Below are 13,652 nucleotides of genomic sequence, written 5' to 3' on the forward strand. Positions count from 1 at the left end.
CCAATTTTTAGCATCCCCTGGCTCTTTACATACTGGATTCAGTTCCTCTCAGGATCAAACATTCGCATCAATGGTGTTCACAAAACCATACCTCTCAAAATTGATGGCCTCTATGAAAATGAGAAATCATTATCATCATCATCATCATCATTTATAATATTTGTTTTATTGTGTGGTTATCTAGAGATAACCATCTTGTTTAACATTATGACACTTTTAGAAGTATTTGTAATTATAGCTACATTATACCTTTAATTCTAAGTGTAAGCAGTATTTCAGAAATGGTAAATCATAAAGTCATATATTCTTGTGACAAAATATAAACATTCTCATTGAAATATAAATTTCCATGGGAACACTAGCATTGAATTTAGGAGCAAGGTAATTCAACATAAAGATAGTTATAATGGCCAATAAAGTTTATGAAAAAGAATGAACATCACACAGTCTCGCTTTTTTTCCATGTACAAATCTAAACTATTTGTCTAATAAAATCAATGTAAAAGAGAAGATTGTCATTGGTCTTCTGTTTAGATCATTCAACCAATCAGATTCTCACTAAAACACAGAAAGAAATCACTAACAAAGATATGCATTCACGTTTCTGATGTTCTTAAACCAAACAATTATGTATAAATCTTGAATATTACTGCTTTTGAAATATGTATCTACATAGATAGATATATGTAAATAGTCATTGATAACAGTAAGCAAGCATCATCTTTGAGGATAAATACATACACAGAATATTATCAGATGGACGTACTCCCACAAAACATACAACTTCAGTGACACATGCAACCCTCTCCTAGCAGCAGACTCTCTGCCTGACGTGCTACACTACTCCATCACCATAACAGCCATTGTCACACCATTACAGCAGCACTTACAATGGATCTTTCTACAACAATACATCTTTCTCTTTCTCACTGAATAACCAATGATATAATTATTAAAAAGGTAAGTTTCTATTTAATCTCTTTTATAATCTCATCTGATATAAGAATCTCTCTGAATATGTATTAAATATTAACAAAAGAACAAAGAGATTGAACATTTTCTACATATTTTTCATTAATGTTGTTCAAATTGTTTTATTTCATAATTAATTAAGAGTTGTGGATTGAAATGTTCAACACTCAGTCTTTATTTATTGAAATTATGTTAAATGTGTTACATATACTGATCGGTAACAACTGAGAACAACCTATGAGATATATTATAAAGTGTGTGTTTGTGTGCGTGTGTGTGTGTGTTTGTGTGTGCGTGCGTGTGCATATTTGTTTATAAAGTAAGATATATTTCATCTTTATAGTAGATGTTTTATGAAAATTATATTTAGACGTTTTGTGTAGTAGAAATATGTTTTTTGTATGGTTATTGTATGTGAGTTTAGAACTTATGACACAGGAGTGTGTTATAGATTTTAGTTGGGGATAATGGCGGACATATTATGATTGACTGCTGTCAGGGAATGACCAGGTATAGTGTCATGTCGTAGAAGATAAAATAATGAGAAAAAAAACACTTCTGTCTAGAATTGAAGAAATATAGACTTATAGCATTTATGTCAAATCATTGCCATCGTCATCATCATTGTCAATGTGGCTTCCATGTTAGCATGGTTTGGACAGAATAATTCATTGTTTTCAAGAACATCAACCTATTTCAACTATTTTCATAGTTTATTCATTTCTATGACTTGAGCCTAAATTCCATATTGTAATTTATAATGTATTTTCAAGATTTTGTTATGAACTTTTGTAATATTTTAATATCATTTAAAGCTTATATTTACAGAAATTAAAATTGAAGTGAACTTTATTATCAATAAACAATGTTTCCCAATTCAAACTGAAAACAATTCTTCAGCAGGAAAAGCATTGTGTTCAGATATATTCTACAATATTCTGTATCCATGTTCTATATAATTCACGTAAACTGCTACCATCCCTCTGTAGTTATCAGAATCGGTCGGTGCCCTAAATATCTACTCAAACTCTTTCTTCCTACTCTTTGTTCCTCATAAGATGTTACATTAACTCTCCCATGTCACTTATTCTTTTGTTAGTTCTCCTGTCTGAGATTCTTTCATCATTCATGGATTGTTTTACTTCCCAGACAAATGATGCAAGTATATTTTAAACTACATGAAACTGTGTTGGATTGCAGAATTTATTTCTTATTTAATTTTTCTGATGATTGTGAGACTGCTTTGCATAAGTTTTATTATACAAAGACTTTAGAAGAATCGTACAGAATGTTCCGTATATGTAAAAGTATTTGTTAGAAACCACTGACTATGAAAAATGATAGATTTTGATGATGATAACACTCTTTGCTGAATGTAGCAAGCATTCTTAAGTACACCTATTACACATTTGTCTGATTCCTTTAAATATTTACAATAAACAATTTGTGTATCATCAGCCAATATCTCAACTGTAATAAGTCATGGAATCATAAATTATTATTCTGCCAAGCACATTTTCCTCTGTTTTCTCTATGTTATATCTTAATATCATCACTGTGGATACTAAAATTCTATGGAATGAACATTTCCCATTCTAATTGGACTTTTCAGAACCACTAAACAATGACATATTCAATTTTGTATGTCATTTATTCACATTGTAATATGTCTGTATATTCCAGTCTGCCCCTTATATATCGTTGATATCACACAAGAACTAAGCAAGTTGTTGCTTATTTATAAGTTTATCATTTAAATATTTAAATTTTAAAGGATTGTATTTTCTTTGCTTTTTTTCCTCTTTCTTTATGATCCTAGAATCAAAAGGGCATGATGGGTCGATATATAAGCAACTTCACTTTTCCTTATCCATGATTGTAATATCTGGTCTATTGTTTTCTAATTTCTTGTCTGTTTGAATTGGAAAGTCCCACAAGATCTTACATTTCTCCAACTTTAGTTCTCTTTCGACTCGATGATTGTACCATGTTTTTTCCAGTTTCAAATCCCCATTTCTGGCACAGTTTCCAGTGTAAAATGTTTACAACCTGGTCATGCCTCCATTTCTTATATTCTTCCTGAGCCAACTTGGGGCATTCTGTCACAATGTGTGCCACTGTCTAATTCCAAGTCCCATTCTCTACATTTTTCTGACATATTCTTTCCGTTTATATTTTTCCTCAAGTTGTTTGTTTTCATTGTTTGATCTTGGGCCACTACAATTAGGCTCTGCTTCTTTTTATAATTGCCCCCTTTTTTAACCAAGTCCAAGATTTTGTTCTACATATGTCCTCAGTGGCTCTCCAAAATTAGCCATGCAGAGGTTTCTCTTTGATTGATCTGATGTGCTCTATTTGTATTTCATTCTTACCTTTTTCTCCTATTATGCTCTTCGTCACCTGTGCTTTATTAACTGCCTTTAGTCATTTTCCCTGTGCTACTTACTCTGTAAATACTCTGCTAGACTTTTCCTTTCCATTTGTATAACTTATTCTACTGCTATTAAGCCTCTTCCACCCTGGTCTCTCCTCAGGTACAGCAGTTGATATCAGCTTTTGGATGGTGGAAAAAGGAACAACTTCCTAGTTTTTCTGTCAAGTTACTTTCTATCATTTTTGGTCCAGGCTATAATTTCAACTCCATATCTGATTAAGCTAACTGATCTTGAATTTATTGTTTCAATAAAAGTTTTGGAATTCACCTTTGACTACAATAATTTTCTCACCCTCCTTGTGTACTCCCAACTGGTAATTTATTTCATTTCTTCATTTTTTAAAATCTCATCTGCTTCCAGTATTCCCAAGTACTCGTACCACTGTCCTTTCTCAACCACTCTCATTCTTTGACCATTTGGCATTACAATTCCTTGGCTTCTTTCAAATCTTCCTTGTTTCATTTTCAGTATTGCCCACTTTTCTATCCCAAATTCCATACCTACATCATTTGAGAAAATGCAAATAGTATGTACAAGACTTTCAGGCTGTTTCTCATTTATATCATCCGTGAAAAGGAGATGATTTATCTGACCATTCCCTTTTCCCAAATTGTAGGCTATTTTAACATTACATAGTATCCTGGCCAATATGAATAGTAATAGAGATAAGCTATCACCTTGGAATATTCCACATCTGATGTTCACTGTTCCAAGTTTTTGTTTCCCTCTGATCAATTCCAATATTTCATCATTATCATCGTTTAGCGTCTGCTTTCCATGCTGGCATTGGTTGGACGGTTCAACTTGGGTCTGGGAAGCCAGAAGGCTGCACCAGGCCCAGTCTGATCTGGCAATGTTTCTATGGCTGGATGCCCTTCCTAACGCTCCATGTTTTTTGCTATTCCAAACATGCTCATTGCTTCATTTATCCAACTATGTGGTACCATGTCATATGCGTTTTTGTAATCTAGCCCTGCTACATTCAGTCCCATCAATCTGTGTCTACAATTTTTAATTATCATTTTATCAATTAATGAGTGATCTTTTGTTGCCCTACTTTGTTTCCTGCATCCTTTCTCCTCTTCTGGAAGTAGATTCTTATTTTCCAGACGGTTGTATAATTCTTCTGCTAAGATACCAGTCATAAGCTTCCACATTAGTGGTAAATAGGTTATGAGTTGAAAATTTGATGCCAAGTTCCCTTTTATTAGCATCTTCTTTCAATTTTGTTGCCATTTCTTGCCGAGTGTCTTCCCAACACCTAGGGCAAAGAAACTTACTGTATACATTGGTAGGCCATCAAAATAAAGATACCAGATTGTTAATTTACAAAGTCATGTGATAGAAAAAAAGGGCAGAAAAAGGAAAGAAAGAAAGAAAAAAGAAAAATGTAAGAAAGAAAACAAAGAAAATAAGGGGGAAAAGGAAAGAAAATTCCCAGTGACATTGCGCTTCTCCATTTGTGTGACTTTACCAGTTAAGACAATCTTTTGCATTTCCTGCATGGATGGTAAGCCAGGGATCATTCTTAAATAATTTTCTGTTCCTTTCTTTGATCATTCCAAGTGCTCCTACAATCACTGCTATTGCAACTGTCTTGAGATGCCACATCTTTTCAATTTCAATTAGCAAATCTTTATATTTTCTGAGCTTATCAAATTCTTTTGCCAAGATATTATGATCACAGGGTGTGCTCATGTCAATTAATAAACAGACTTTATTATTTTGGTCTTTCACAGCAATATTTGGTTTATTTGCTTTGATGGTCTTGTCTGTACGTACTGGAAAGTTCCAAAGAATCGTTATATTTTACTATCATTACTTTTGAACAGCTTCTAACGCTGGAGATGTACTATGGTGTCAGCTGTTCACTACCAGTGAACTAAGGTAACACCTCTTATTTTTCAACAAAAAACTGAACGCTCATACCTCATCTTCCTCAGGTGAGTCCATCATTATTATGATGATGATGATGCTGCCAGACAAAGCACTCAATGGAATTTTTTCCCGTCCTCATCTTCTGAGGTTGTCTTTGCCTTTCATTCTTTCAGAGTCAATAAGATAAGTACCAATGTAACTGGCTTGCCCCTCCTCTCATAATCTGCTGGCCTTGTGCCAAAATTTGGAAGCATTACCATTATTGTAATAATGCAAGCTGGCAGAATTGTTAGCACGCTAGACAAAATGCTTAATGGTATTTCATCCGTCTTTATGTTCTGAGTTCAAATTCAGCCATAGTTGACTTTGCCTTTCATCCTTTCGGGGGTCAATGAAATAAGTACCAGATGAATATTGGGGTTGATGTAACTGACTTACTCCCTCCCCTGAAATTGCTGGCCTCGTGCCAAAATTTGAAATCATTATTATCAACATTATTATTCCATCGTAATACAGTCTTTAGTCATCTGTCAAGTCATTATTATTATTATGATGTTGCTCTTCACCCTACCCCACCCTTTTCTGCACTGTCTGCTCCTCTATTCTACTCCCCTCCAGTTCATCTATCATTGATCCCTCTACAATCCTACCCAATTTCTACAGCTCTTACCTACTCTTCCCTGTTCCCTACTTATCATCTCTCATCTTTTGTTCTTTACACTTTTCACCCTCTCACTTGTTCTATATCTCTAACCACCTTTCATCTTCCATTCACTCTTATAAATTCTACCTCTCCACACTTCCTCTTCTCTTGTCCCCCATTCTCTTCTGCACATCCCTTATCTTGAAAGTTCACCCTGACACCCCCCCTTCACCATCTTTATCACTTTCCAGTCATCAGTACCCTCTTCTTTAATATGAGCAACATGTAACTTGTTCTATTCTGAACCCTTCTCTCACCTTTTAAGCCCTCATTCCATAGCATAAAGCCGCTTCCCTCTCTACTGTTGTCCCACTCAGTCAAAGGGAATCTTAGTCTTGTAGGTTACACGGTACCTTCACAAGGGCTGATGCTGCAAAAAAAAAGAAAAAAGTACAAGCTGTAAAGTGGGTAGCATTAGCAAGGGTCAGCCATACAAACTATGCCAAAGCAGACATTAGTGTCCAGTGCAACCTTCAGAGCCCGTTGGATCCTGTCAAATCATCCAGTCTATGTGATCATGGAAAATGAATGTTAAATGATGATGAGGAGGACAATGATGTGTGTGTGTTTGTGTGTACCCACCCGTCCCTTCCCTAGCAGCTGCTCATTCTTGATATTACTTATCCAGAACCATATCACTTGTTATCCCCACTTTATCCGTTAAAACTCTTCTCTCATATTTTTCTATTTTGTAAAACAAAAGTTATTGAAATAATTCGGAGGCACATCGTCTTAAGCATAATTTGTCATGGAATGCATTCTTAATCCCTGTATTTTCAAATGGCTTTGGCTTCTGATAAGTTTTACATCAAAGGTTGAGAAAATCTTAAACAAATATCAATAGACACATTATATTTCTGTACTAACAACTGAATGGGATTTTCACAAATGTTTTCATAATATATAAAAGGAAACTAGCCTGTTTGATAAGCAATGTAAGAGATCACAATAGCATGCCAATTAGTAGTATGTTTAGAAAGCCAACAAATGGATTTGTTTGTAATTATTGTTGAATGGAATTTGAATGCTAAATGAAAAATGCTCCAATCTTCAATTAGTCAGAAGGAAAAGGAAGCTGAAATGTGACATTACTGAAAGCTGAGAAGTAAAAGTGCAGCAATATATTTTGGGAAAATTACACAACTTAATAGCTTATGAAAAGTTGGAACAACAGCACATGGAAAAACTTTTAGAAAAAGTCTTCACTATAACCACCACCATTTAATAAACTATATTAAAAAAAGAATCTTGGCAAGCCATCTTTTTGAGGCACGTGCTGCCTCTTTCAATTATTAAATGGGTCATTTCTTTGAAGGAAAAGTATAAGGGGCTGCTGAAAAGTTCCTGGCTTTAGGTAAAAAAAAATATAGAAGGATCAGTTAATTGTGAGTTTATTCAACATATTCCCCTCTCAGATTCACACACTCATGGCAACAGTCGTCTCGTCTTTCTAAGCCCTGTAAGAGATCTAAATAGTTGTGTTGGACTTGGGTCTCTGGATGACTCAAGGCTGTCATAAAATCGTACCATGTGTTTGAACCAGTCTATTGTGCGAAAGCGGTCAAAATGCTAACCTTGTTGATACAATCAGTAGGCTGAAGGTTTGAAGTGAACTAAAAGTTAATGTAGAAAGGAGAAAATAATGACTTTACAGCAAAAAATGTTGTATACAAGGACATTGGACTCATTACTGCAATAAAAATATGGCAGAAACTGAAATTAAGGATGATGAAAACTCATTTCATTATTTAACATCCAAGTGATTATTATAATGTCATTGCTGAACTGTTTTCTTTCCCTGGATGTTGTTGTAGGATGTAGATGGTATTTTCTTAAAATATAGGCTTTCTTATTACTTATTAAGAAATCTTAAATTTTTAAGGCACCATTCAAGCGTGATTGTTACCAACGTCGCCTTACTGGCACCTGTGCCAGTGGAATGTGTAAAAAGATTCGAGCAAAGTCGTTGCCAGTACCGCCTGACTGGCCCCTGTGCTGGTGGCACGTAAAAAGCACCCACTACACTCTCGGAGTGGTTGGCGTTAGGAAGGGCATCCAGCTGTAGAAACTCTGCCAGATCAAGATTGGAACCTGGTGCAGCCATCTGGTTCACCAGCCCTCAGTCAAATTGTCCAACCCATGCTAGCATGGAAAGCGGATGTTAAACGATGATGATGATGATGAAAGTAAGCATTTAAGTCAGCTGGAATATTTTCTATTTGCAGAACTACTGTCTTGATTTAGAAGTGAATTCCTTCATATCCACCTGACCCCTACCTACCTAGGCAAGGGAAATATATGCAACACTGATCTAGTTTGGTTTCTGGAAGTCTATTTGCAAATTTAAAAAATTTGAATATAAACTTTGTATATATTGTACTTTTCACAGGGTCTTGGGTTTTGTTAAATATTGTTTTGGGGGTCCAGGAAATTTTCTTCATACTTTGAAAATGGATGTATTTTGTCATTGATTAACTACATAATTTCAGCATTGGTTGAATCAATTCAATCGTTTGAAATATTAAATGCCAACTGAAATTTTTTTAAATTCTCCTAGTCTCAAGCTAAATTTTCTCACATTTACCTTTATATTTTACCTTATGTCTTTAAAACTGGGAAATTCCCAATGTTAAAACCTGTGGTTTTCTGAAAGCTTTCACTGTAAGTTTACAGAATAATATATGGTTTAGTGTGGGATTCACCCGGTTTTCAAGTTATTTTTACTTGTGCATTGAAATATCATTCCTAAAAATGCATTATTTTTCTATCTTGGCAGATCTCCCCAACAAACCCCTCCTCCAATAAATAAATAAATAAAAGTTTTATAATCTAAAAAAAACCACCACAAACATCAGGTTTTAGACTATGAAATTTTTAGTAGTTATGGGATTTAATGCAAACTTACATCTTTAAGAATGGCAACTGAATAAGTTTTTCTTGAAGTGTCAATAAATTTTCCTCTTCTACTTAAATTCAGAAAGATGAAGGATAAGGTTTTTTTCTTTTTTTCTGCTGGGCCAATGGAGAAATCTTTATGTGTTCATTGGACTTACTAGAAACAGTAGTCAAATCTCCTTTGTATTACAATAAAGTACACTTTGGATAATGTTCTGCATTTTTTAAAGTAAGGCAGGCATTGAGAAAGTTAATATCAGTTGATGTTATTCAAATAATATATGGAACCAACTAAAATACATTCAGATAAGAGTTGAAATGAAAATAAGAAATAGTCGTCTGTTAGCTCTCATTTCAGTGTGATATATACAGGTATCTATTGTTTGCTGTTGTTAGAAATCAGGCAAATGTATATATATATAAACTTTATGTCATTGTGTAGGAGCATATTTTTTCTTATGCTTTGTAGGGTAAATTTTCTTTTTCCTATTAAAGATAAATATTCAGCCTTCAATAGAGTACGCTGCTGTGTGATATGGTGGGCTCTGAGGAGGCTAGGAGTAGATGAGTGGCTTGTGAAAGTTGTACAGGCCATGAACAGGGGTGCTGTCTGTAAGCTGAAAGTTAACCATGAGTATAGTAAAGAATTTGGTGTACAGGTAGTTGTCCATCAAGGTTCAGCCCTCAGTTCCTCATTGTCCTTCAGGAATTCAAGACTGGCTGCCCCTGCGAACTCCTTTATACTGATAATATCTTGTCCTCAAAGTAGATACTGCATCAGAGCTGGAAAAGAAATTCCAGATATAGAAACAAAGCCTGGAATTTAAGGGCCTTATGATCTACTTAGAAGATTAAGGTCTCAGTATGCAAAAGAAAAAAAAACAGACAGGACCCTACCCTGTTCAGGTTACTGGCCCCGCTCAATTTGTAGGAAAGGCATACGCAGGAATTCCATCTGGTGTACCTAGTGTAAGCCATGGACACACAAGAGGTGCAGTGAAATAGTAGGAGGGTTATCAGAGAAAAATGTTCATATGTGGAAGATGCATAGAAGCCACAAAAACTACAGATACTTGGGAAATCAATTTTCTCAAATGCCCCAGAAGCTCTTTAGAGGTAGTGGATAATTTCTGTTACCTAGGGGACCAAATTAGAAGTGGGGGTGGACATATGGATAGCATAATAGCTAGAATAAGAATAGGATGGAGAAAATTCAGAGTTTTTACCTCTGTTTGGCAACAAAAGTTTTGTCTCTCTGAGTGAAAGGAAGATTGTATGATGCATGTATACGAACAGCAATGCTAGATGGAAGCAAGACGTGGGCCTGAATACAGGGGACATGTGAAGGCTAGAGAGGAGTAAGGCCAGTATGCTCTGTTGGATGTATTATGTAAGTGTACATGTTCGACAGAGTGCTAGTGTTTTGAGAGAGAAGTTGAGCATAAGCGGGATTAGATACTGTGTGCAAGAGAAAAGACTGTGCTGGTTTGGTCATGTCATGCAGATGGATAATGACAGCTCTATAAAGAAGTGCCATTCATTCAAAATTAATGGAACTTATGGAAGAGAGAGACCCAGGAAGCCATGGGGTGAAGGACCACCTCAGAACACTGAACCTTTCACACAATATGCCAAAGGATTGAGATACCTGGCACCTTGTTGTACACAGGAAGAACCATCCTCCACAGCAGAAGTGTTAAGGCAGCATTCCCTGGTGAAAAGGATTGGTCTGCAAGAGTCCTGTGCTGGTGCCACATTAAAAGGCCCAAGCACACACTGTAAAGTGGTTGGTGTTAGGAAGGGCTTCCATCTGTAGAAACCAAACCAAATCAGACGGTGCAGCTCTCCAGCTTGCCAGCTCTGGTCAAACCATCCTGCTCATGCCAGTGTGGAAAATGGATGTTAAAAGATGGCAACTGCTGTTATCATAGTTCTGGTTCTCATTCTTGTTCTTCAGTGTAATTATCCAAAAACAATTTAGTGAATTAAATAAAATCTCTTTCATAGGATACATAGCTTTTGCTATTTTTCTCAGTTTTGCAGATTCGTTGAAACAAATTATTGACTTCTTCATAAAATCTATAAATGCAGTTTTCTAAAGTAATAGATTCACATTTCTAATGTAACTGATAACTATATTTTAAAATGATTTACTTCTGATAATAAATAGAAATGTATTTCTCTTCTTAGGTTAACACATTTGATTTTTTAAACAAGACCAACTATCAACATGTTCCTGTCGTTGTCCATTGTATTGTCGCTGGTCCACTGTGTCCTGACCATAGACCTTACCTACCACGTGGAAGAAGAGAGAAGTCCAGGAACATATGTAGCAGACATTGCTGCTGATTCTAAACTTTTAGACAATGTTAAACCATCTGACCAACATTTGATAACATTCAGTCAATTCAAACGAAAGGTGGCACAGTTATTTAATATCACCAAAACAGGTAAACTGTACACTGCTCAGACACTGGATGCAGAAGATCTCTGCACATTCAACAAAGAATGTTCTAGAATTATGAAGGTTGTTGTCAATAAAGGAACCAGTGTTTCAAAAATATTAAAAATCAAAATTGTAATAGAAGATATCAATGACCATGAACCTAAGTTTCCAAAAGCTCAAATTTCTTTGAAATTCTACGAGACAGATGGAAAAGGCACTAAACAATCTCTGCCAAATGCCATAGATAAAGATGTAGGATTCGAAAATTCCTTAATACAATATAAATTGAAATCAAAGAATGGAGAACCATTCTCTCTGTCAGTCTCTAAAAGAGCTGATGGTATTTCTTCTCTTAAAATAGTTTTAAAAGAATCATTAGACAGAGAAATCAAAGATACATATTTATTACAAGTCATAGCTAAAGATGGAGGTTCACCAGCAAAACAAGGTATTTTAAATATAAATATTTCAATAATAGATTTGAACGACAACTCACCTGTATTTTCTAAACCTTTATATAATATATCCTTACAAAGTACACATCATAAAGCCAAACCCATCATTGTTTTATCCGTGACAGATGCTGATTCTGGGGAAAATGGTAAAATTACTTTCCATTTCAGTCCAAAAACATCAGATTTAGCAAAAAGCTATTTTGAAGTAAATGAAAACAGTGGAAGCATTTTGTTAAGTAAATATACAAGTTTAGGAAAAAAGAAAACTTATGAACTATTTATAGAGGCCAGAGATGGGGGCAGCCCTCCTCTCAGTTCTATAGCAACAGTCCTCGTAAATGTTATCAACCAACACAATAATCCTCCATCTATTGATATTGATTATGTTTCTGCAATCAATGACAACACAGCTACCATCTCTGAAAACATTAAAGTCGGTAGTTTCATTGCTTATGTGATGGTCACTGACAACGATGTGGGACAAAATGGAGAGGTCAGCTGTGATATCAAACATGATACATTCAAACTACAGTCAATGGGATCTAAAGAATATAAAATCATTCTAAACAAACCAGTGGACAGAGAAACACAAGGACACTATAACATTCCTGTCTCTTGTCAAGATAAAGGATTACCTCCTCTTAAAAGTGTTAAAAGCCTCTCTATCCAAGTGACTGACATCAACGATGTACAACCACAGTTCACCAAAGATACATTCCAATTCCTCACCTACGAAAACAAAGATAAAGACTTCCCTATTGGTTTTGTCAATGCCACTGACCCCGATCTTGGATCTGCTGGACAACTCACGTATTCTCTGCTGCGTAAAGAAAAATCCAATCTCCCATTTCTCATCACCAGTTATGGCTTCATTTCAGCGACCATGTCATTGGACAGAGAGAAACAAGATGTGTATAAGTTTGAGGTTTTTGTCAAAGACAATGGAAGCCCATCTCTGAATGACACAGCGAATGTTGTTGTTGAGATTCTAGATCAAAATGACAATGCTCCGTATTTTACATATCCTAGTAGTGACCCTTACACGCTAAATGTGCAGTACCATCCGCAGAGTAAGAGTGACATCACAGTTTTGAGAGCGTCTGATGGGGACAGTGGAAACAATGCTTTCCTCAGATATGCAATCATACGAGGAAATGATAAACAGTTGTTTAGTATGAACTCACACAGTGGTGCTTTATCCTTCTCCAGACAAGTTTATCTAAATGATGCTGGAAGTTATGAGCTGGTGTTTGTTGTGAAGGACAGTGGTAGTCCAGTTCAGTCGTCAACAACTAGTGTCACTTTGGTATTGGCTGTTAGTAACGAGACATCACCAATGTCGAAGAGTGGACCTTTACAATCTTCAGGTCGGGTCCATATGACATGGGTTATTATCATTGTATCATCAGCAGTAATAATATCAGTGGCTATTGTTGTTTCTATAACGCTGTGTATTATGAAATGTATTAAACACAGAGATAACACAGCTGTTGCCACAAAGAATACAGCCTACCAAGGTAGAGCAGAGATGAAACAATTGTTGTACCAGACTAACACTTCTGTTGCTATGTCGAGGAATGCAGAAGAGATGGTGAAGCGGAATATCTATTCTGAGAGATCCAAGAGTGAATGTTATGCAGAAGGTCAGCTACAGAACAAATATGAATCTTCAGTTCAGTCGAGAACTTTACCAAAACCTACCCCAGTAAGTGGAAACATTACATTTTCTCTCTGTAAAAGTGAACAATGAAATCTCTTTGAATATGTTTTAACTTCAATAATACATTCCAATATTAAATTGTTCTCTATCCATGTTGATTGTAACTTCCATTGTTTGGTGTCTTCTCACATTTCTTTATCGTTTGTTT

At 35.5% G+C, this 13,652-nt stretch overlaps 1 protein-coding gene across 1 annotated transcript in view; it reads left to right on the forward strand.

The window, feature by feature from the left end:
* Positions 1 to 13,652, forward strand: part of LOC115219379 — a 77,161-nt gene that overhangs the window by 63,027 nt on the left and 482 nt on the right. The window contains exons 17-18 of the mRNA XM_036509389.1: positions 1,801 to 1,912; positions 11,101 to 13,489. Coding sequence (XP_036365282.1) covers positions 1,801 to 1,912; positions 11,101 to 13,489 — 2,501 coding nt within the window. The remainder of the gene's footprint in view (positions 1 to 1,800; positions 1,913 to 11,100; positions 13,490 to 13,652) is intronic.

Source organism: Octopus sinensis, linkage group LG14 (assembly GCF_006345805.1).
Source record: "Octopus sinensis linkage group LG14, ASM634580v1, whole genome shotgun sequence".
NCBI classification, from domain to species: domain Eukaryota; kingdom Metazoa; phylum Mollusca; class Cephalopoda; order Octopoda; family Octopodidae; genus Octopus; species Octopus sinensis.